Source organism: Trichosurus vulpecula, chromosome 2, assembly GCF_011100635.1.
Source record: "Trichosurus vulpecula isolate mTriVul1 chromosome 2, mTriVul1.pri, whole genome shotgun sequence".
Classification (NCBI taxonomy): Eukaryota; Metazoa; Chordata; class Mammalia; order Diprotodontia; family Phalangeridae; genus Trichosurus; species Trichosurus vulpecula.
The window spans coordinates 35,841,342-35,864,283 of NC_050574.1; the positions used below are offsets into that span (position 1 = coordinate 35,841,342).

The 22,942-nt window shown below is 49.7% G+C and overlaps 1 protein-coding gene across 2 annotated transcripts in view; it reads right to left on the reverse strand.

The window, feature by feature from the left end:
- Nucleotides 1-283: 283 nt before the first annotated feature.
- Nucleotides 284-22,942, reverse strand: part of ACTN4 (actinin alpha 4) — an 80,783-nt gene continuing 58,124 nt past the window's right edge. The window contains exons 6-21 of one of the 2 annotated variants that reach the window (XM_036744247.1): nt 22,584-22,662; nt 21,546-21,627; nt 19,836-19,921; nt 15,827-15,919; nt 15,095-15,325; nt 14,460-14,607; nt 8,836-8,986; nt 7,575-7,683; nt 6,712-6,852; nt 6,285-6,467; nt 6,053-6,187; nt 5,422-5,601; nt 5,182-5,328; nt 4,172-4,252; nt 2,746-2,904; nt 284-2,049 (exon numbers count right to left, since the gene is read on the reverse strand). In XM_036744247.1, the coding sequence (XP_036600142.1) occupies nt 1,891-2,049; nt 2,746-2,904; nt 4,172-4,252; nt 5,182-5,328; nt 5,422-5,601; nt 6,053-6,187; nt 6,285-6,467; nt 6,712-6,852; nt 7,575-7,683; nt 8,836-8,986; nt 14,460-14,607; nt 15,095-15,325; nt 15,827-15,919; nt 19,836-19,921; nt 21,546-21,627; nt 22,584-22,662 (2,164 nt within the window). In that variant the 3' untranslated portion in view covers nt 284-1,890. Of the gene's footprint in view, nt 2,050-2,745; nt 2,905-4,171; nt 4,253-5,181; nt 5,329-5,421; nt 5,602-6,052; nt 6,188-6,284; nt 6,468-6,711; nt 6,853-7,574; nt 7,684-8,835; nt 8,987-14,459; nt 14,608-15,094; nt 15,326-15,826; nt 15,920-19,209; nt 19,296-19,835; nt 19,922-21,545; nt 21,628-22,583; nt 22,663-22,942 lie in introns of both variants that reach the window. The other variant, XM_036744248.1, reaches the window with a different exon arrangement.

Genomic DNA, 22,942 nt, shown 5'->3' on the forward strand with positions numbered 1-22,942 from the left:
ATGGAAGGCCCCAGATCCAGCCTTCCTCCCCCCCTTGTCAAAAGGACAAGCAGGCAGGGAGGGAGTAGGAGTGCAGGGTATAGCTAATAATATTCCTCAGGACAAGTGTCCAGCCTTGGGGTTATCTAAGCTTTGGGAACGTTCTGAAATGCCCCTAGTTCTACCTGTCTAGGACGTAGAGCTCTCGGTGAGCTGGCTCTAATTAATTTTCCTTCCCTTGCCAACCTTTAGGCATCTGACCTGGAACCTAAAATATTAAATCAACAGAAAAGAGAGACAGGAGTACATTTTGGAAATCGTTCTTAAAAATATTACACATTTTATTGTCCTGTTGGTTTTTCCAGAAAAAAAATTAATGAGAATGAACGCCAAAAAAGGAAAGAACAAAACCACAAACAGAGAAGCAGCCAGCCCAGCCTTTTTCTCCCCTAAGCCAGGCCCCCAGACCCTCCCATCAGGGGGAATCCCGAAAGACTAGTCCCTGACAAAAGACAACGAAGAGGAAGAGGGAAAAAAATAAAAGGGTGAGGGAAGGGGAAGGGGGGTAGGGCAGAGGGCAGTTATGATAATCAGCTGATATCTTAATTACAAGACCAAGAAAGACGGCAAATATATGTTGCTAGGTGAATATATATTTATATAATAAATCCGTAAGTTAATAAAGTAAATAGTAACTCTCTGAAAGTTTTTTAATTATTTTAAAAGTTTTTTGTGGGGATTTAATTTTTTTTAATTTTTTTTTAAATTTTTAAATTTTTTGGTCCTTAGAAAACTTGCTGAGGAAGAGTCCAGTCAAAGTGAGAGTGGGATGCCTAGCGAGGGATAGTCTGGAAAGCTGGGCCTGAGCCTCACTGCTCATGATGCTCACGCCCATTTTCTTGACACTTGGCAGATTCCCCATCCTCTGCGACTCTTCCTCCACCACCCTAGCTCCTCTCAAGTTCAGCCCTCGCCGGCTGTTGCTCCCCAACATCAATAAATGATCATGATCTAAGCTGCCCTGGTCGGCTTGCGATATATCCCTCTTTAAGCATCTTTATGGAGAAAAGAAGCAGGGGGAGGAGAAAGATGATGATGGAAAGAAACAAAATTGGAGGAAGAGGAGGCTATGGGCGAGTCCTCTGGAAGTAGCTGAGGAGGTGCCCAGCCTGTGGGGCAGTCACCAGTGAACCCATAGCCAGAGGATTCTGCGTTGCCTCCCTTTGTCCCATCAGAGAACTGGACCCAAGAGGGTTCCTAGACAAGGCACGTGGTCTTTGGCCCTGAAGGGAACAAGTTGTAATAGGACTTTGTGGAGGAGGGGAAGAGTTTATCTGCTGGGATGACAAGGAAAATAGTGAGTGTGTGTGAGTATATGAGAGAGAGAGAGAGAGAGAGAGAGAGAATGAGAGCGCGCGAGCGCGCACGTGTGCTGGGGGGGACATGTGCCAGGGGTTATCGTGAGGCCTGAGGAGACATGTTATCGTGATGCTGTGCAGCTTGGGAGGGAGGCCAATCTCCATTTCACGAGGGTATCACCTCAGCTTACTTTTAAAAAATATATATATTATATATATTTATAACAGACCAGAATGATTTACTCTAAACTCCCCCTTCACCATTACCCCTGCCCCAGGCTGGGGAACTCCTGGCCAATCAACTAAGAGAGGAGAGATCCTGCCCCTTCCCCCCCTCCCACAAAAAAGAAGGAAAGAGAGAGAAAGAGAGAGAGTGCACTTTGCATAGATACCTGGTCAGGTCAGAGAAAACTGGACTATAGCAAGCCACCCCCTGGAGGGAGAAGAGGGCTTGGGGCTACCCCACCCTCCCCAGAGGTGGAGGTTGGGGAAGGTGGTTTGGTCGCTGTGTCTCCTCAGTGAGGGGTGGCAGGGGTGAGAGGGAGCAGGTGGCTCACAGGTCACTCTCGCCATACAGGGCTGTGGAGAAGGATTTGTAGTCCAAGGCTCCAGGAGCAGCATCTGGGCCCTGGTATGGAGCCATGCGGGCAATGCAGTACTCGGCCTGGTCTGGGGGAAGCTCCCGCCGAAGCTCCTCAGCCGTGATGAAGTTCTGGCAGGAACAGGAAAACCTGAGCAGGGGGCCCTGGGACTGCTCTCCAGTCCCCTCTACCCTAATTTCTGGCATAGTTAACTTTCATAAAATGGGAACAGACAAGCCTGCTGGAACCTCTGTTGATTCAGGATTCCCATCAGGCCCTTCTGGACCTTGCTTGTATTTCACAGCTAGCCTACTTCTTTCTCACAATTTCCACTGTGTCAAGATGGCCTAAGATTCACCTGAAAGCACTTTCTCTTCTACCTAGCAAGAGAGATGCTTAATTCAATTCTCTCACAAAGCGGAGATCAAGTTTTTCATACCTTTCATGACTTTATACCCTCCGCCCTTCTGCAAGCTTCTGACTAAAGAAGCTGTCTTTTCATTTCCTTCAGAGGTCTTCCATCTTTTTCCTTGACCTCTAAGGGGCAGTGTGGAAAAGAGCCCTAGACAGGGAACTAGGAGACCTGGGCTCTAGGCTGAGGTCCAGCCATTACTTGGTGCATGGCCTTGGAGAGAGCAAATTACTTCCCTAGGACCCCGTGTTTGGCTCTGACCCCATGCTCCCACCTATGCATAATCTGTAGGGTCCCTTCTGCTCTATGATTCTATGACCTACTCTGTCAGAATCAGCCCTCCCTAATCTCGAGGCCTCTCTGAGGCCCTGGTAGATCTGGTTATCTCTTTGCTTCTGAGTACCAATCAGCTCACCTTATCTCCAGCCAGGACCTTGAAAGAAGCAATGACTTGGTCAGCTGTGTCTGTATCCGTGGTCTCTCGAGACATGAAGTCAATGAAGGCCTGGAATGTCACGATGCCACTATTGTTGGGGTCCACAACACTCATGATGCGGTTGAATTCAGCATCACCCTGTACAGGAGTGGGAAGAGATGGGAGGTGTTGTTACTGTGGTGTTCAGGGGTCTTTCCTCCCCGACTGAGGGGAGGAGCAGTCCCTTGGTGGGCCTAATACACTCTATCTCCTATCACAGGATCCCACCAGGCAGCCAGCCCATCGAGCTCAGCTCCCATGCTCATGTGAGCTCTTTAAAGGATGAAAGGCTTTGGTTCTTTGCTGACAGTTTGGTATCATCCTCTTTATTTAGGAGCCTAGAACCCCTACTTAGACTTAAGCGTTCCCTTAGGTTCTCCTTGTCTTTTTGATGGTATCTAGCACAGGATTAGGCATGTTCAGCACTTGCTAAGGAGTTGGCCACCCATTTTCCAGGCCAGACCAGGAGGAGCCACTGGATGTCACTCTTCTGACAGGTATGGGTCACCCCTGATCCAGGGAAGAAGGGAGAAAACCAACTTTTCCCCCTCTATACTCTGGGGGCTTGGCTGCCCATATTTGCTAGATCTGCACCCCCCAATTCAAAATGACTAGTCTTAAACCTAGGCCACCAGCCAACTCTGCCCATTGGTATCAAAGAGGGAATACGGAAAAAAGGGAAAGGGAAAAAGATAAAATGGGAAGGGGGTACAGTGAAGAGAAGCAGAGGGAAAAAAAGACTCCCTCTGTCTTGGGGTTTGGCAAAGCCAAGAGTGCAGGGATGCTGGGAGAGAAAGTAGAGGAGACTTTGAGCATGTCAGCAAGGGGCAGCAGGGGTGGTGGGGGCAGCAGCTGAAGGTAGTGCGGCCCTCCCACCTGGCCATGGCAAAGGCAGAGAGAAGACAGGAACATTGTGTTCCTTTCCAAGGGAGCTGGCAAGTTTGGAGGAGGAGGAGGAGAGGGAGAAGAGAGCGCATAGCGTACCAGGCTGTATCCTGTGGAGATAAGCAGAGCCCGGAAGTCATCAGCGTCCATGCTGCCAGTTTGCTTCTGCTCCGAGGTAAGGACAGTGGAAGAAAGGGAGGCCCCAGAACGGGGGTGAAGGGAAGGAGGCGGCACACGCAACAGGTAGAGGATGAAAAGCAGGACAGAGAGGCAAGGGGGATGGAGGAACAGACAGAGAAGGCCAACGACACTCAAGGTAAGAGAAAAGTATGGGAAGAGCGGAGGCCGGCAAGGATGGACAGAACAGTGATGATTTAAATGGTGAATGGGAAAGGAAGGCAGTGGAGGGGGAGAAAGGGGGAGAGAGAGAGAGGCAGTTAATTAACCTGTTGGGTGGGCAGTCCCACCAGGGCATTCATACCTGTCGATCATTTTCCACATCGTAGCCCAGGCTGATGAGGCATGCTTTGAACTCCTCAGGCCCCAGCGCCCCGCCGTGATCCTGCCGAACCATCCAGGGTGGGGGTGGGGGGCACAGTCCAGACCCCACCGAGCAGGAGGGGAAGAGGGATGGGTATGGAAACCGAGGCCGGAGACAGGAAGGAGCCATGAGGCCACATGCAGGGTTGGGGAAGGGGAAGAGGGACATATGGGGAAGCAGACAGGAGGGAAATACATCATTAGAGGGTAACACAGACACAGTGACCTAGGGAAAGGGGAAGGGGTGTGGGGGAATGAAGTTTGGGGAAATGGATTTAGAGGAGCAGAGGAGGCATGAGCTGGTCCAGCCAGATTCCCGACAGAAGAGAAGCTTTCAGCTCATTCCTCTGACATGAATTTCTGGCTCAGCCCCATCTTTCCTTCCTCTTACTTGGGTGACCTCAAGGACAGCGGAAGGCCTACTTCCCTGTGTTAGGTAATGGGCAGTAAGAGAGGTGAGGAACAGACAGGAGTTCTCGGTGGGGGCAAGCTTTCCTAGTTAGGGTATACTCTCCTCTTGACCAGCCCATGGAATGGTTTTGCTACAGCCATCTATATAGGACTGATTTCCTTCTGGCCTCAGAGACAGGCTTGGGAACTTTCACCTCTCATGACTTTTCTCGTAATACCGTGTATGAGGATTATTGCTGTGTTTGTTTAGCTGTCTTCTCTGGCCTCTAAGCTCATTGAACATAGGTACCATGACTGTACAACTCTTTAGTCTCCTACCCTGCCTCTCCCCAACCAAAAATGCTGCAGGGGTTTGGTCAGTAAGTGCTAAATCAATGCATGAATGCATGAATGAATGAACGAATGAAGGTGGGGGTTAGGGAAGGAGGAGAAGAGGACACCAGGAAGAGATCTGGATGAAATGGGCAATGGCAAACAACCTGGTTTGGGAACGACATAGGTGGGAAGTGGCACAGGGGGAGCAGGTCTGAGTTCACTCACTTTGTCAAAGTGGTTGAATGATGCCCGGAACTCCTGCATCTGTTCCTGACTGATGCCTTTGGCATCCCGGGTCAGGATCTGGTTCTCTACCTCGTTGATGGTTCTGGCAATGGTGGTGAGGAGTTGTTCCCAGCCCACACGAATATGCTACAAAGAGGGTGGACCAAAGTGAGGACAAGCTGTCCCACGGCATGGGGTGGGTGTGCCGGGTCCCAAAGTCCCCAATAGCAGCATTCCTACCTCCATGGTGTAGTTGGTGTGTTTGTTGTCAAAGATGAGGGCCTCCTGGATGAGCTGGTGCTGCTGCTCCAGGAGGTCCAGGTTGGGCTTATAGTCCACAATGCTCTGCTCGTACTGCTTCAGGTGGTTCAGCTGGTCCTCCAGGGTGCCATTCATCTCAATGGAAATGCGCCCAATTTCCTGTGTCAAGAAAAGGGAGTCCCAAATTGAGTGAGCTTCTTCCTCTCCCAACAATAATCCTGCCTAGGACAGAAAGGCTTCTTTCTTATCTCCCACTGCATCTCAACAGGAACCGGGCCTTCCAGCTCCTTGGGTCTCTTTTTATCATCACACCCACCACCCTGGACCAACACCAATGACATGCCACCTTTGTGCCTCTGCTTAGGCCTCAGTGAGGCCTCCCCCAGCCCCAATAGTCTCTCCTCCTGAGCTTAAAAAGAAATGAGAGCCCAATCCCAATGACTTCGCAGAAGATTCTTTAAGTATCCAGTATTATTCCTGGTTTCTGGTCTAGAAGACTTGAATATGAACTCTCTTGGAGTGCTCATGCATAGACCGTTGTGGACTACATCTGCCACTAGGTGGAGCTCTACGCCCATGGCCAGCAGTAGGTGAGCGGCTCCTCCCTTACCTCCATCTTGGTCTGGATCCATGGCCCAACAATGTTGGCCTGGCTGGCAAACTGTCGGCGGAGGCGCTCATTGGACTGCTGCTTGCTCTGCTCTTCCAGCAGGGCATCGTCCCGCTTTGGCACGAGCTGCTGAACCTGCCAGGAGAAAGTCCGTCAGAAGGGTTGTGTTCTGGGTCAGCAGGCCAGGCTCAAACTCACAAAGCTCTGTTCCCAGCCTGCCTTGTGGTCTTACCTTCTCCCACTTGGAGTTGATGATCTGGGGGGTGACGGTGGTGTAGGGGTTGCTCCCCAACAGCTTGATGTGGTTACATTCAGCAATCCTCTGTGCTTCCCCATGGATGGCCAGGATAGCTTCCCGCTCCTTGTCGGCATCCGGCAGGGTGGACTTGAACTGGTCATGGGCTGCAATTAGGCCCTGAGGTAGGAGCAGTCAGGGATCAGATAGCAAATAGGACTGTCAACAGTTCTAATAGAAAAAGTAGCTGGATTTGTCCTTCCTTTTCCTCAGATCTAGGGTGGTCAAAGCAGGGGGTCTGTCTAGAAAATCTGGATTGTCTCTAGGGGCCAGCAAGGGGGAGAATGGAGGGTTTGCTGGCTTCCAGGTGCCTGATCACATGGCAGAATGCCAGGCCAGGTGGGGGAGGATGCTTCCCATCTACCTCAATCTCCTCAATGGTGTGGACAATGAACATGTCCTGCAGGTCCTCCATCGCACTCTCCATCCAGTTGTTGAATGGTGCCGCTCGCTTGGCATATTCCAGGTGCAGCTGGTCAATTGTTTCCAGCTGTTTCTCTGTTTTCTGAAGTGGGGAGAATGGTGGGGGTCATTAGAGAGGAAATCCAAAGAATAGTGGTGGTGGTGGGTGGAGAAGCAAAGGGCAGGCATCCCCATGGGGACAGGGCTCAGCAGCTGGCTCCAGCCGCACCTACACAAGCATGCCCTCGAGAACACAAGAGGTCACCAGGCTCTGTGGGAAGGTCTCCAGGGAAAAAAAGCTGCCCACTCAGGGGGCTGGGGCAGCCCCTTGCACTTGGGCCACTTCTCTTTGCTGTGGAGTTTTCCCTAAATTTGTTGCTTTGTGCCACCTGCCACTGCCTTCTGGGGCCAGGTGACAGCTCTTCCAAAGCTTCACTACAATGATCATGCTCTCTCTTCTCCAGGCTACACACCCCAGCAGGATTCTGGCATGGCCTCAAGGCCTTCTACTAGTTGGGTTGGCCTTCTCTGGGCACTCAAGCTTGGGCACCCGGAGTGTGAGATTCTCTGGCTGCCACATCACACTACTGACATGCACTGAACTAGCCTGAAGTCCATTTAGCCCCACAGATCTTTTTCAGACAAAATGCTGTCTACCCAGACCTCCCCCATACATGTATTAGATATTTTGTCCTCCCTGTCCTCCCTGCCCATCTGCACTTGTGATGTATGGGGAGAAGGTGGGATCTGGTGGTGAGCACGGTCAGTGCCAGGGCATTAAGAGGCTCCATTATTTTGTCCCTGTGCCCAAACCAAAGACCTCACCTCAAGAGCTTCTCTTCGACTGTGTGTCAACGAGCCAAGGGCATCCCATTGGTCACAAATCTTCTGGCACCGAGTATTGACACTTGGGGAATCATAATAATCCAGTTCGCTGTGAAGACAGGGAGAGAAAGACTGTGGAGGCCTGCTGAGGCCCATTTTCCTTGTCATGAGCAAGTGGTCTTTCAATTTATTAGAGATGCTAATTGGCATAGGTTGGCCCATCATTACTTATGGGTATGGAAATAGATGAGATGATTTCTTGGGAGTCTCATGTTAATTAAAGGTGTCCCATTGGGGGCAATGTCACACACACGGGGGCAGGCAACACCAAAATCATCAAGTATCCAGAAGGATTGGCATATATAAATTTGCCAGGAGGAGAGGGAGTCCGATGACAGGAAGAAGGGCCTGAGTAAGAGAGGAAATGTGTCCCACCCAGGGCTTGGCTTCTCTAAGTATTAATATTGGAGATTCAACTTCACAGAATAAGCATAACTTTGGAGATGGTAAAGGCAGGCAGGGGAGGGCAGGGCTGTGCAAAGGGCAGTTCTAGACAAGGAACAGACAGTTATTTTGGGAGCTCCCCACTGGGACCAGAGGATTTTCCATTAAGTCATGCCTGGGCCTCCCACTTCTAGGTGGTAGACATCCAATGTAGGGGAATAAGGCACACATTCATTGGCTCCCCACAGGCCCAATGCTGAGTGTACTAATTGTGTGCATGAGTTTATCTGACTAGGGTGGGGAAGTGAGGAAAAAAATCCCTGGCTGCCTGGAAGCTCTTACAATAAGTATATTCTAATCGGGGGAAGAAGGGAAGGGGGTTGGGAGCGCCAGGAACAATAGTGCCACTGTACTTCCATTTCCCCCTTGGGATGCAGGGCTGGGGGCCTGGGGCAGCCTTGCTCAAACACAGCCATGCAGTGAGCATGTGGGCCAGCAGGACCCACAGGGAGGGAGGCGGAGGGAGGCAGAGGGAGGCCAAGAGGCCCTCCCACCAAAACCATGCTACTAAAACAGCCTAGGGCCTATTTATATGACTCAGATACTGTGGAGGTGTGGCTCAGGAAGGCCTCTGGAAATAAAGCATTGGTATGGAAGGAGACAAAAATCTAGGGCCACAGAAGGTTGCTAGCTCTTCCCCACAGAACTTTCTGATGATAGCTGGTCCCCAAAGTTCAGATCATGAAGTGGCAATGTCTGGCTTCCTTTGGGGACATTTCCCCCACCCTGAGCCGCACTGGGAAAGAAGCCAACATACTTCAGCTCCTGGGCAATGGCAGCAATTTGTTCCACGCGGTCCTGATGAGCTGCCAGGTCACTCTCGAAGGCCTCATGTTTCCTGATGAGTGCTTTGATGTCAGACAGGGTGGCTGTCTCATAGTCTTTCTGTTTCAGCATGGCCTCCTTACCTGCGGGACAGGGATCAGAGAGGAATGGTCAGAGCTGGCTAACAGAGACCCAGGAAAGGAAAACAAGGACATCTGCAAGTCCCATCAAGTCACAGAGGTGCTCCCCACCATAAGGTAAAGCTAAGGCCAAGCTGGGTTGGACTGGAGATAGCCAGGAGTCGAGCAGTTTCTTGTCCAGGCCCAGCTTCAGGCTTGGGTAGGAGAGAACATGTGAGTTTGGCCAACCTATACCCAACTGCACCCAGTGGCATCGGCGCGGGGTCTTGGTTTGGAAACTGCAAGGCAGGCACCTTAGGCCTAGAGATGCCATATTCATAATGGCTACAAGCAGCTACCTTTTAGGTTGTTTTCAATGACCAATGCATAAATAGATTGATTGAAGTATTAGGGATGCCTAAACTAGAGAAGATACAATTGAGGATAGTGGGAGAAGGGGTGGGAAGAGAAAAATGATAGCTCCCCCAGATATCCGAAGAACTGTCAGGAGGAAAAGGTATTAAATGTGTCCTGTTTGGTGCTAGAGAGAACTAGAAGGAATGAAGGCAAGTTAAAAAGGGCAGATTGAAGCCAGGAAAAAAAATCCCAACAAAGTTTAAAGAGGAAAATAGAGTGCTCTGGGAGTGGAGGCTTGTTAGGGACCCTGTACAAGGGAGTATTATTACTGTTCAGGTATGAACAAGATGAGCTGGTTTATGAAGTACTTTCCTACTTTCATGCCATGATTATGTGAATGAAGGCAGGGCTGGAGCTGGGCCTGAGGCAGAAAGGAGGGAAAAGGATTGGATGGAGGCCCAGCACGGAGCCTGAGGGGCTGGCCCTTATCTCTATCCAGAGCTTCCCTAGGCTCAATTACACCATCCCATCTTTCCCAGGCTCTGTACAATGGGGCAGCTGGAAGTGTGAAGGGTTCGTCTGTCAGGCCTTTTAAAGGAGGAAAGAAATGCTGTTATTAGGCTTGGAGTCTGAGTAATTATATACCCAAGAACAAAAGCCATGGGAGAACACCAGAGAAAGTTCACGCCATCCATGGGAATTTTAGAGAAGAGGAAAAACACTTCCAAGGAAAGGAGGCTCAGAGATCACTCCTAGGCTCCCAAGAGGTCTGGGAGATCAGTGCTTAGATTGATTTCATTAGGTCAGATCAGCTGTGGCGTTTCAGAGTGCTCAGGCTCCAGGTGCCCACTCAGTGACAGGTCCAGAGGCCCAGGACTTGACATCCTCTGAGCCTTCTACCCAAACCCACAGGCAATAAAGTCATAAAGGGATAAGAGGCAAGCCATTCACCCTCCTTTCCCACCTCCTACCAAGGGTAGACACCATAATGAGTGGACTGCCCTCCTTACTGGGAAGGGCTACAGCCCACAGCCTCCCTAAGCAGGGAGGGAGGATAACAAGAGCTAGCATTCACACAGCACTGTGAGGTTTGCTCAAATGATCCTCACAACAACCCTGTTAGGCAGATGCTGTTATTACCCCCATTTTACAGATTACGTAACTGAGGCTGAAAGAGACTCATGTCTGAGGCAGGAGAACAGCATTAACTGTGGAGGGAACTCCAAGACCCCAGGGCTACTCAAGTCTTCCCTAGAGTGGCCTGAGGAAGACAGCTATGCTAGGCCCCACTGGTAAAGAGCAGGCAAGGGACCCCAATGGGTCAGAGAAGGGACTTGAGGGATCTGGTTCAACAGAGTCATTTAGAAACCGAGGTCTACGGCAAAGGAGTGATCTGTGACTCTACCGATTCCCTCCTGACACAGACCACAGCCCATCTGTGCCTCATCCACCATAGGAGATTCCTTTGTGACCTGGCCTCCCGTGGACAATGACAATCTACAGAGGGACAAGCGAGCTTCACTCTACTCGATGCTTTCTTGATAGTTATGATGACAGAGCTGAACAAGACAAGATCTCTGTTTTACCTTTTGAGGAATCTTACATAACTGGTATGTGTGGGGGAGATGCCACAGTCGAAGAGAAGCTGGTGTTCTGTTCAACTGAATCAAAAACTTTTTTTTTTTTAATAAAAAAATGAAGCACAGGAGCATCTCGGGATTTTCCAGCTCTTTTAGTTCCCTGTATAATGGTGAAGATGTGGTCTGCTGTGAATGAGACCATCACTTGTGAAAGCTTGCCTGCTCTCGCCCTGGGTGTCTTGTAGCCCCACTCCAGACTCGGCCTAGCTTCTCTTCTTCCTCTCTATTCACCAATGCCTTCCCCACTACATCCCAAAGGCACTAGGGTGATGCCCTGGAGGATGTTTTCAACCCAGCATTTACTTGTGCTTCTCCCGTTTGATTTCATCCTTAAATGCCATCAGTAGGACTTTCTTTAGTTGGGTGCCTATCACATTGTTGCATAGCCAACTGCACTAACATTCTCTCTCACACACAGACAGACACATCACACAGAGGTACTTTTTGGTAAGGGGGGGGGGTGCAAGGGAAGGAAGAAAAAGTCTTTACAGAGGAACCCACATAGCTTGTGCAAAGGGAGGGAAAAAAGAGATGGGATACCACGTGTTCTGAACCGAAAGGTTAGTCTGGCTGGATCACAGAATCCTACATTAAAGGAAAGTGACATATAAGCCTGGAAAGGTAGATGGAAGCCAGGCTGTGAGGGGGCTTTAAATGACAAGCAAGCATTTGTATTCATTCATAAAGCTAACAGGTGGTCACTGGAGAGCTTCATAAAATTTCTCTGCCTCTCTAGCCTCTGTATAAGTTGCAATTACTTTCAGGTGGTCTTTTCTGTACCTATTTCTCATGAACGCTGAAATACAAGATGAGCAGCTGTCCTGTAAGATATCAATGCCCCACAAACCCCAGGTCCTAAGAACCCTGCCATTTAACTGCACCCTTCTTCCCCCTTTGGGGGTTCCATCTGTAGTGGGGATATGCACATTTGTACAAGCTGTCCCTTCAGCAGTCAGTCCATGTGCAGGCCACCAGGTGAGGCAGTCTACAAACTGGATGATTGTGAACATGCTCTGTCCCTCTCTCTGCCAGTACTACTGCACATATGGAGGCTGAAACTCACTTCATGGGAAGTCCATTTAGCAATTTTTCTTAGTTTCTGGCTTTGAAAAAACTCATGGCCAGAGTCCTGTGACGAGCCTATCCGTACTCCGAAGTCTGTGAGCAAGGCCATCTAGGAAGAGCTGCTGGGAGCCTGAGCTCAGCTGGCATGGCCTTCAGCCAGTTCTTCGGAGGATGAAGGGAACAGCTTTGTGCCCAAGGCCATATACAGTCATGCAAGCAGCAGAACAGGAACATGAAATTAGGCTATTGGGATTCATGCATGTATTAGTAGGAAAATCTCTAGATTTGAAGGCAGAGGACACGAGTTCAAAAACTGGAGTTGATACTTTGTCACACACACACATGCACGCACCCTTGCCTTCGTGTTAAACAATCAAGACACAAACTAGCCAGGAAACAAGGAAGAGGATAGGGGCTGCAAAAAGGTTTCAAGATGAAGGAAGGAAAGCAACTTTGCTGAAGTGCCAACTGTGTGCTGGGCGCTGTGCTAAGGGCTTTCTAATCCTCATCTCACAACAACTCTGGGAGGGGTGCTACTGTTCTCCTCATTTTACAGGTGAGGAAACTGAGGCAGAGGTGAAGTGACTTGCCCACATAGCTGGGAAGCGCCTGAGGTCAGAGGTGAACTCGGGTCTCCCTGACTCCGGGCTGAGCACAGAGCTGCCTCTAAAGACCAAGGAGACAAAGCCTGGGACTCGTGGGATGGAGCCGGCTTCCCCGGGGATCCTGAATCCTGGATCCTGAAGAGGGCCAACAAAGAGAGAGGCCACATCTCCAGAGGAACAAAGATCACCTCTATGTAATGGGCCAATGCTTTAGCTCCAAGCTTCTCTGATCACAAGCCCAGAGGGGATCAGGGTCTTTTTTGGGGGAGTCTTCTAGATAGGTCAGGAACAGGAGGGAAGCATGAACCTCTGCAAAGTTGCCTGTTTCAGCCAGACCATCCCAAAGAGGGGCAGCATTACTTTGTGCAACAAAATACTGTCTACTTGGTGACTTCAGGTGCCTGTCTGGACTGGGCAGCTAAGGGGGCTGAGGCAGGTCGACTAAAGGCCACTCTACAATTCTGAAGAGTGGACCATGAAGCTAGCTGAAATGGCTTTTTCAGTGCAGCGAATCTTTCTTCAGAGCCAAAAGTCAAGGGATTCGGAAAAGAGGCCAGGGGCTAAACAAAGAGGAAAAGATGAAGGCCGAATCTAGTGGCTTTTCCAGGCTCCTCTCTCCCTCAGGTGAAGGGAACTGAATCACAGTCCGGGGCCTGACAAGACATGGAAGAGTGGGGTGCCTTGGGCCAATGGAAAAGCAGATAACCAGAGTGCTGAGGCATGGAAGCCCAAACTGTCCTTTGGGGAGAAGCATCACTCTCAGACATGACTGAGTCCTGAGGAAAGAGGGGAAGATGAGCAAGGGCTCTGGTTCTGAGCAGCCACAGGATCTGCCTCTTGGCCTCTAGGCTCTCCCACTGAAAGTGGTTCAAAGGACAAAAAGCTAGAGCCCAAAGTGGAATCCGTCCCTCCGGATTTTTGACAAATCCACACACATTCTGGACCAAGTGTGGCACAAAACATGTTCAGCAAAACTCATTTTTCCTTTGGGGGTTGAACAGGCTGTGCTGCAGCGGGAGAGTAGGTTGGGTGTTCAGTATTCTATGCAAAGGAGAGTGATCCAAAATATAACAATACTTACCAATCTTATACCACAGGAATTAAATTAAGAAGTCTGACTGGTGAATTTTCAATTTGAAGAAAAAAGCTGAGAAGACAGTACTGATGTCTTTAAGATCATGGTGAGTGTAGAGAGAAAAACACAAAGCTACACTTATTTTTTAAACCCTATTACAATAGAAGTGGGTGATCCTCCAGAGAGGCAGAACGGCAGAGCGGGCGGAATGTGGTCAGGAGACCCGGGTCTGAACTCTGGCATCAATGATTACTAGGGCTGTGATGACAGGAAAGTCCTTTAGCCTCTCAGTGAACGTGTTCACTCATTTTAACCTGTTTTCTCATTTGTAAGATGGAAGGAACATTCCTTTTCCTCTCTGCGTCTGAAGTTTTTTGTAAGGAAAGCATTTGATAGCCCTTCAAGTGTTAGTGAAGTGTGACTATCGGGAAGACCAGCTCGCCAGACCTGGGAATACGTAACTGTCTCCTAGCTGGGATGAGCTGCCCAGAGGATGAGGCCAAGGAGATCCTGGGCGTCTCAGGGACACTGGCTTGTGAAGACCGAACAGAGATGGTCACCCTGGGACCAGACCAAGGGTCAGACATCCAGTTTAACTGGGCCTCCGGGGTTCTCCTGCCTAGCCACGACAGTGGCAGTCTCCTTTAAGATCTCTTTGAAGGGACACTCCAGCTGTGGGGTTAGAGCAGAACCACCCTCAGCCAAAAGCTAGACACACAGAGAAGAGACCCAAGTGGCTGACCCAGGCCCCCTACCATCAGTCCATGCTTCATGGATAGAGGCTTTCTGCCCAAACTTCTCTGCCAGGTGATCCAGTCGCTCCAGTCGCCGAATCACATTGAGCAGCCACTCTTCAAAGCCCTTCTCTGCTTGCTCCAGATGCTGCCAACCATTGTTGATATCCTAGAAATCAAAGCATAAAGAGATCATTCAGTCACTGAGCGAATGAAAGCTCAGAATGTCCACAGAGAAAGGACAGGAGCAGCATCCCAAAGACTGTTCTCTCCTCAATGGAGGGATGAAGAAATTTGCTCTAGTCAAAGAATGGCAAGCAGGCCATTAACCTTGTGCTTGACAACACATGAAGAGCCCCTTCTATTACTCAAGGGCTCCTATGGAAGAACTCTAAGGTCAATCCTTGGGAGCAAATGATTTAGAGGTGGAAAGGACCTTAAAATTGGAAATTATCTAATCCAACCTTCTCATGTGATTAATGAGGCAACATGGACCCAGAGAGGAGAAGTCACTTGACCAAGGCCATGTAAGCACCCCCAGAGGGATTTAGCTTCCAATTTCCAAATCCCAGGCCCTTTCCCAAATGCCTATTCACTCTCACTCTCAAAGGAAGATAGTGACAGTGAAAGACTATCCGTCCTGATTAATCACTTACTGAAACCATCTTGCCCTCAGAGGGCATGAAGGCAGGGCGGTTACTCAGCCGGAGTTTGGTCTGCAGAGTATTGAAGTTGATCTCCAGCTGGCACTTCTCCTGAACTTTGGGTGGCTTGTGCACCCGCCGGTAATCACGGAAGTCCTCAAGCTTCTGCTGCATCTCTTGGATGGTCTTTTGAGGCACACGGTCTTCTAGCCAAGGAATGGTACGTCGGATCCATACCAGCAGCTGTGGAGCCAGGGAAAGCCAGGTTTGCACCAGTGATGAGGTTTTTATTGTACTTTCAGCAATATTACACACACACACAAAATGTTGCCATAGAAGTCCCAGGAAGAGGAAAGGTTGGAATCTGAAAGTTGAGGGGCTGATTTTCTAACTGGGCTTCAATTGATAAAGGGGCTGGTTTTTGGAGGACAAGAGTATAGTATCCCTCCATACCTAATGAGAGTTATGAGTCACACATGACAAGCACAACTTTATAGTTACAGAAAACATTGGTTGTATTTACTAACATGCTGAACCGATTAACTGCAAGACTGTCTCCTGAACTACTACTTTAGATGCTGGTCACAGTGACAGTGACATATTATACTAATGATACTCCACCCCCTACCGTGAACCCAGCCCACAGTGTTATACACTTGCAAACACAGCACACACACACACACACACACACACGCATGCACCGGCCTAGCCCTTCCCTTTGGCTCTAGCCCAGAGGGGACTTACATCACTAGCCAGCTTTTCATAATCCTCCATCAGGTGCTCATTCTCTTGATTGACAGCCAGCACCTTGCAGATCCTGTTAGCAGCAGTCTCAGCCTAGTGCAGTAGGGAAGAGAACACTGAGACAGTCAGGGCCACATGGAACAGCTCTTCAGCCCAGGTCCCAACTGCCTCCTCCCACCCCCTGACCCCCCCTACCCTGCAGAACAGGGGGAAGGAAAGGAAGCAAGTCAGTCCCAAGCAAGATTAAGTTCTGAAGAACTCACAGTGCTGCCAGAGCTCACTGGCACTTACGTCCCCATGGTGTTCTCCTAAGGAAGGTTTCTAGGCTGCCCGACTCTCCAAGATGGAGCCCAGCCTCAATATTGTTGGCTATTGTTATGCTAGGTCAGGAAGAGAAGTCCAAAAACCAGAGCTAGATAGCAGTCCCCAGCTAAAAGTCCTACTGTCCATCTGGACAGGCTCAGCATGTCTGGGGCTGACACCTCCATGGAGTGTCAACCTTCATATTTTTCTTTTTGATAAATGAATTCAACTGCAACCTGGCATACTCCCCCAGCATTAAGAGGAGGTCAGGAAAGGTGAGGTAGGGTCCATTTCTCCAAGGGAAGCCAGGTTGCCAAGAGACATATATGGAACTAATCTAAGTGCTTCTGATGCGGCTCAGCCTGCCGTGTCTCCCTTCGCTGGCCTGGTTGGGTGGGCGGCGCATTAGATGCCTTGGGAAAGAGTCTGAACGTACAGTACAAGAGCTATGTGCCCCTTCCCCTCACACAACTGAATGTGCTTCCTATGGGAAATGCCAGGAAGCATAATTATCCTCAGGGACAAAGGGGTACACATAGTCACAGAGATTAAGGAGACTGAATTCAAGGTAGTCTCCTCAACATCGGGGATGAAACTAGCAGCACTTTGAAAAAACTGGCCCAGGGCCACTGCCCTGGCTTTCTATCCTTTTGCCCTCCCTAGGGCCAGAGCTGCTTTCTTCAAAAGATCACAAAACAAGGGCCAAGGAACTTAAGGAAGGAAAGGGAAACCACACAGAGAAAGGAAAGTGGAGAGAACAGGTACCTTTCAGGAAGCACAGAAAGGATCCAAGAGGAGGACTTGAAAGCCAGACAGCAACAGAAATAGTGAGGAGGGTCTACAGAAGGATGGGGAAGGAAAACAGAAAAGGCTAGGGAGGTGAGCTACCAAGGGCCTCCATAATCATGAACTCTAATATGGACATCAATGGCTTGAGCTAAGTGCCCTCCCCAGTCCCCACCCTCATGGACTCAGCTAGCCTCCCAGTACAGCCAAAAGAGAGCCTGCAGCAAGAATTAGCAGGGGGTGTGCATGCCCATGTGTGCACACAATCACACACACTCATTTCTGGGGCACACTGGCACATGCTGCAAGATGCTAACAGAAGCCAGAGCGCCATGCGAGGGGTGCAGTATATAAGCCAATGCAGAAAAACTCTCCAAAGAGAATGTAAGGGGAAGCACCAACAGAACGAAGTCTTGGCTGGGTGGAGGGAAGAATGTTCGTCCTTAACCTTTGTGCAAAACAGGGGTCAAACAAAGGATGTGAAGATGATGAGATCTCCCTTTCTTCAGCTGCCAGTCATGCCCAATCCAATAAGACTCTCACAACATCTTCTGAGCTACTATCCATTTACTGATGGATGCTGAAAGTAGGCATCTCAGTGATGGGAGGCAACAGGACAGGTGTGGTGCCCTACCACCTCGAGGTGGAGGAAATCCCTGCATAAAGCCCTCACCAACTCTGCAGGCAACTCCTTCTGTGACAGCTGACCAGGCAGGGCTGGGTGGAGGGACAATGGATATGGGGGAACTGGGCTCTGCACCACAAAGAGCTGAGGGTATCCACATTGTAGCAACACAGTCCGATTTCCCCCTAACACAGGAATCAAACGTGGGATACAAAGGCCTAGTAGTGACATGGGGCACTTCAGTAGCTCCCCACCACCTCCAGCGCACCATGGCTTTGCGGCTCCCAGTCTCCACTTGGGTAACCCATGACTCCAGAGTTGCCTCTGAGATGGGTGATTTGCCATCTAGAAAACCTCTGGACTTCCTTTATGATTCTCCATCCCAAAGGAATAGGCAGGCAGAAGTTAGACTAGTAACCCCAGGGTGAGGATCAAATACAACCAACAGGTTCTTGGGCAGGTCACATAGTACTGAAATGCTACCTGCCTCCTCACTCATTTTAGCCTTCCAACAAACAACCTAGCTACCCTTCCCCAAAGTCCATTTCCAGTAACCAAACCTAAGCAAAATCACAGAGCATAGGCTGTCACAGGAGCCTTGTCAAGTAGGAGGCCTCCTGATGGCTGAAGGGAAGAAAGCAATGCCATTCCCAGCTTTCCAGAGCCTTGAACTGAGTGAAAAAGCTGGCTCTCCATCCACGGTAAGAAGGACAACAGAGTCAAGAAGAGTCCAGGGTCCCCCACTTTCGGGTTGCTCTGTCTGGACTGTAGTGGTGTTCAGAGAAGGTCATGACTGAGGATACAGAGACCAACACCTCAACCAAGACAGCTGGGCTTCAGTGAGCCCCTGGCCTCTGATTCCTGCCCCTCGGCTCCAACACAGCAGCTCTGGAGCCAGGAGAGTCAAACCAGGCCTAGTGCTTTCATCTCTCCTGTCTCCACAGGAATCTAGGTAGGAGTGGGGGTGGGGCGTGGCAGAAGCTCATGATAAAATGAAGTGGTATTTTTAACTGAATTACTGATTCCTCCATGGCTTTTTCAGGGCACTGTAGGTCTAGAATGCTTTGAGCTAAGTAGAAAGCTGAACCAAGAAGGAGTAGGAGGTTAGAGTGGGCAGCACCTTTCTCAAATTCTGTGAGTTGGTATAAAATAGAATACAGTGAAAAGCTGCTACTCACAGGTCATCCAGCCCTAAGGCTCTGCCCTTGGACAGGTAACGGCGCTAAAGTTCATATCCTGGGTGCTCAATAGATGCTGGAGGGGGAGATCTTTGCGGTGAAATAATGCTCGGATGGGAAGGATATCCTCCCATATGAGGCTTACTCTGTCAATATCTTAAGATGTTGAACACGGACCTTTCCTGCCACACTGGGGAGGGAGGCTCAGACCAGCTGGAACATCTCATGGTGCCCCTGTCAGTCAGGATCCTGGGCTGAGCAGAGGCATTGTCTCACTCCAGGGCCAGCCTAGAAATCCTTTAGAAGGAAGTGACAAGAGTACCTGGCCTGCTCGTTCTGCAGTGGCCTCTTTATTTTTCCTAATGGGAGTAGAAAATGTAGAGCCAGGCACAAGCCAGAGTGGCCTCCTGGTACAATCTACACCCTGGTAAGTGCTCACAGGGATACAACCCCTTGCTGCAGCATCAAGGGCTCCCCCACCTGAAGCTCACCTTTTGAGCCCCCGAGAAAGCGTGGTAGAAGCAGGACACGTATGTCATGATGGCCTTCTCATCGGGCCTCAGAGTGCCCACAATATCTGCGCAGAGAGAGAGAAAGAGAGAAAGGCAGGAGAGAGTGAAAAGTGCAGGGGCAGGAGCTGGAGCCAGGGCCCTGGGCTCATGCAGGAGAAGAGAACAAGCATTCGCTCTGGACTGGAAACCAAACCCCAGCTTGGATACAAGATTCTGGTGCGCAGGTGTGTCTATGTGTGTGCCTGTGTGCTTGTCCTGTCTCCACAAATTGGTTCCCCAGATTTAGGAGGTGTGGGGATGGACAAAAGAGCTTTAAAAAGGTGGGTTCCGTTTCCAATCACACTCTTAAATGCTGGAAATTCGCCTGGGTGATGGCATGGGGGAGGAGGAGACAGAGCTAAGGCAGGGTTGGCCCAAGCCCGAATGCCCACAACTGCCAGTTTTCCGTGCCTAGTGATGCAGACTAACATATGAGTACCAAGGGGAAGGGGAATGGCTTCCAGTCAGCAAGAGGCCACTGCCATCTGCAAGAGAAATGAGGTGAGCATGGGAGGCTGCAGGGGCAGAGGGACAGCGAGGCAGGCCCAGCCCTCTTCGCCGGGTACCTTCTGCGCTCCCGAAAAGGCATGGTAGAAGCTGGACACATAGGTCATAATGGCCTTCTCGTCAGGACGGGCTGTGTTCACGATGTCTGAAAGTGAACAACAAGGGTTAAAGCAGCTGGCAGATGGCAACCTGCTCACTGGGACGGGGGCTGAAGGGCACAGGGGTGCCAGGTTCAATGACATACCAGGAAAGCAGTTGTCTGCTGCCGCCTAGGAGACAACGTTAGTGTGACGGAAGCACTCTCCCCCCAGTTCTGCCACTAATCAGCTGTGTCATCTCAGTTCAGCTCCTTCCCCCTCTTTGGACCTCAGACAAACCCTCTGTAAAATGACTGGATCAAACAAGACAACCTCTATGGCCTGCTGTTTCTATACCCTCTCTCAATCGTATGGTATTTAGGAAGCTCCTACGATTACACACAAAAAAAGACCCAGGCCAGAAGGATTGCTTGCAAGGCCCATTTCTCTGGAAGAAGAGGACCATCAGACCAGGCAACTGACCACTCACTATGTACGAGGAACAGGGCTGCTCCAAAAGAAGCTTTCTACTTTCAGGAAAGCTCCCAGGGTTTTGTGGTTGTCAAGTTGTTTGAGTTGTGTCCAACTCTACATGACCCCAGCCAGTCCATGGGGTTCTCTTGGCAAAGATCCTGGAGTGGTTTTCCATTTCCTTCTCCAGCTCATTTTACAGATGAGGAAACTGAGGCAAATAAGGTTAAGTGACTTGCTAAGGGTCACACAGCTAGTAAGTGTCTGAGGCTGGATTTGAACTCAGGAAGACGAGTGTTCTTGACTCCAGATATGGTGCTCTATCTACTGTGGTCACCCAGCTGCACAGGGTGAGGGAAACAGGAAATCCCCAAAGCCAAATACTGCCCAGGGGGAAAAACAGGGCACACCTCTACTAGCTCTTGACTCCATGAAGCAGTAACAAATGGCTTATGGTCATCTGCCTTGAGGAAGGTCTTCCTTGGACCTGCGGCCAATATGGACAAAGGGGTAAGACAAGCATCTTGCTTTGTTGTTGTTCAGTTGTGTCTGACTCTTTGTGACCCCATTTCGGGTTTTCTTGGCAGAGACACTGGAGTGGCTTGCCATTTCCTTCTCCAGCTCATTTTACAGATGAGGAAACTGAGGCAAAAGGGTTAAGTGACTTGCCCAGAGTCACACAGCTAGCATGTATATGTGTCTGCGGTCACATTTGAATGCAAGAATGCTAGAAACTAATTAAATAAAAAGTCATCTGTGCAAATCCAGCCTATGTTTCAGAAATCTATGACTGCCCTGTCCTACGTGGATTTTTTTCCTGACACCTCTTTAATATTACTGTGCAGACTAGAGGTTTCAAAAATCAGCCTGCAAAAATCCCAAGGTACAGCCCAAACCAGATTAAAATGTGCCTGGGAAATATGTAACAAAGTAAAAATACAGAGATGATGGTGATTTCTGGTTTCCCAAGTCCACATGCAGCCAGCAGGGGCCATTTTTTATCTGAGTTTGACACCAGGGATGTGGACCATTCATTTTGCCATGGAATGGCATAGGACATGGTCATGTACTTGTCTCTGTTTTACGTGTGCTCACTCTTTTTATTTTTTTTTGGGAATGCCACTCTAAGGACCTTGAAGAAAGGGGAACAAAGCAGGCCCCCAACACAGACTTGCTGCACCAACACCTAGGAAATGAAAGGCCAGTAATCCAAGCACTTACCCTCGGCATCCAACATCTTGGGGATATCTAGATACTTCTCAGCGACTTCAAAGGCATTGTTCAGGTTTGTGACAGGGTCATCCTGGAAGGAAAACAAAAGGGTGAGCGATCTACTAGGGGATGGTAGAACAAGTAACTGTCTAGGGAGGAAAGAGACAGGGAAAAGAAGGCAGTCTTGGGCTCCACTTCTGCTGGGACCTACTGCAAGTGTTTACTTCCAACATCCTGTGAAAGCCATAAGGCATCACTAATGCTGGCAGAAGAGGGGAAAGACTGCACAAATCAGGCTCCGGCTAATCTGAAAGACTCATCTTAGATTTGGCCATAGGGAAAATGAGGCACCAACAAGGAATCCAGACGATGGCTGACAGATTCATTTTCCTAAATCTTCACTGCACACCTCAGTACTGGCTCATTCCCTCACCCTCTCCCCCCAAGAGCTCTCCAAGTTAAAGGCCAAAGTTCTAAAGGAGAGCATCCAAGGCCTTCCACAGCCTGGTCTCCGCTGACTTCCCTTCCTCACATGACCCTCTGGCTCCAGCCAATCACAATTCTTCATGCTTCTTTCAACATAACACCCCTGTTCCCGTCTCCAAGATTTTGTAAATTTGTGCCTAGCCCAAATTCCATGGAGGGACCTCCAGCACAGGTCCAGGCTTTCTCTGGGGACCCTTTGCCAACTGCCCTCGCCCTCAGTAGCTTCATCACTTTCTAAACTGTCATAACCCTGACTTTGCCTACTATCTGCCCTGGTATGGACAGTGTCCTAACATCAAGAATGGATGACTGAGCGAGTCATCAAAGGCCAGACAAGGGCCAGGCTTACCCGACCCTCAGTGGTCCTAGCCTAGTTACAGGGCTTGGTTTTAAAAGAATAACAAGGAGGCCTCAGGACTGCAAAAATGAGAGTATAAACAATGGAGGCAGTTGGAGGATGTGCTTTCCACACTGCCCTACACAGTCTCAGCAGGGCTGTGGGAAGCCGCGGCAGTGCTGCTGCCCCTCAGCAGTGGGGTAAGGTTTACACAAGGGGCCTACCTTCCGCAGCTTGTCATACTCTATCAGCTCTGGCCGATGCCTGTGGATCAGGGCATTGAAAGCAAGACCATCCTTCCAGCTGAGAAAAAAGGCACATGTGAGTTTCCTTCTACCACTTTAAAAGGCGCAGACTTTACTAAAAGCCTCACAGCTAGTGACTAGTTCTGAGAAGAGTAACAGGAGAGTCACAGGATGAAGAGCTGGGAGGGCCCTTAAAGATAATCTACTGCAATTTCCTAATTTTACTGATTAGGAAATCAAGAGACAGAGAGGTAAGCAACTTTACTAAAGTCACAGAGGGAGTAAAATAGCTGAGTCAGGAGTTAAACTCAAGTCCTCAGAATACAAAGCCACTACTA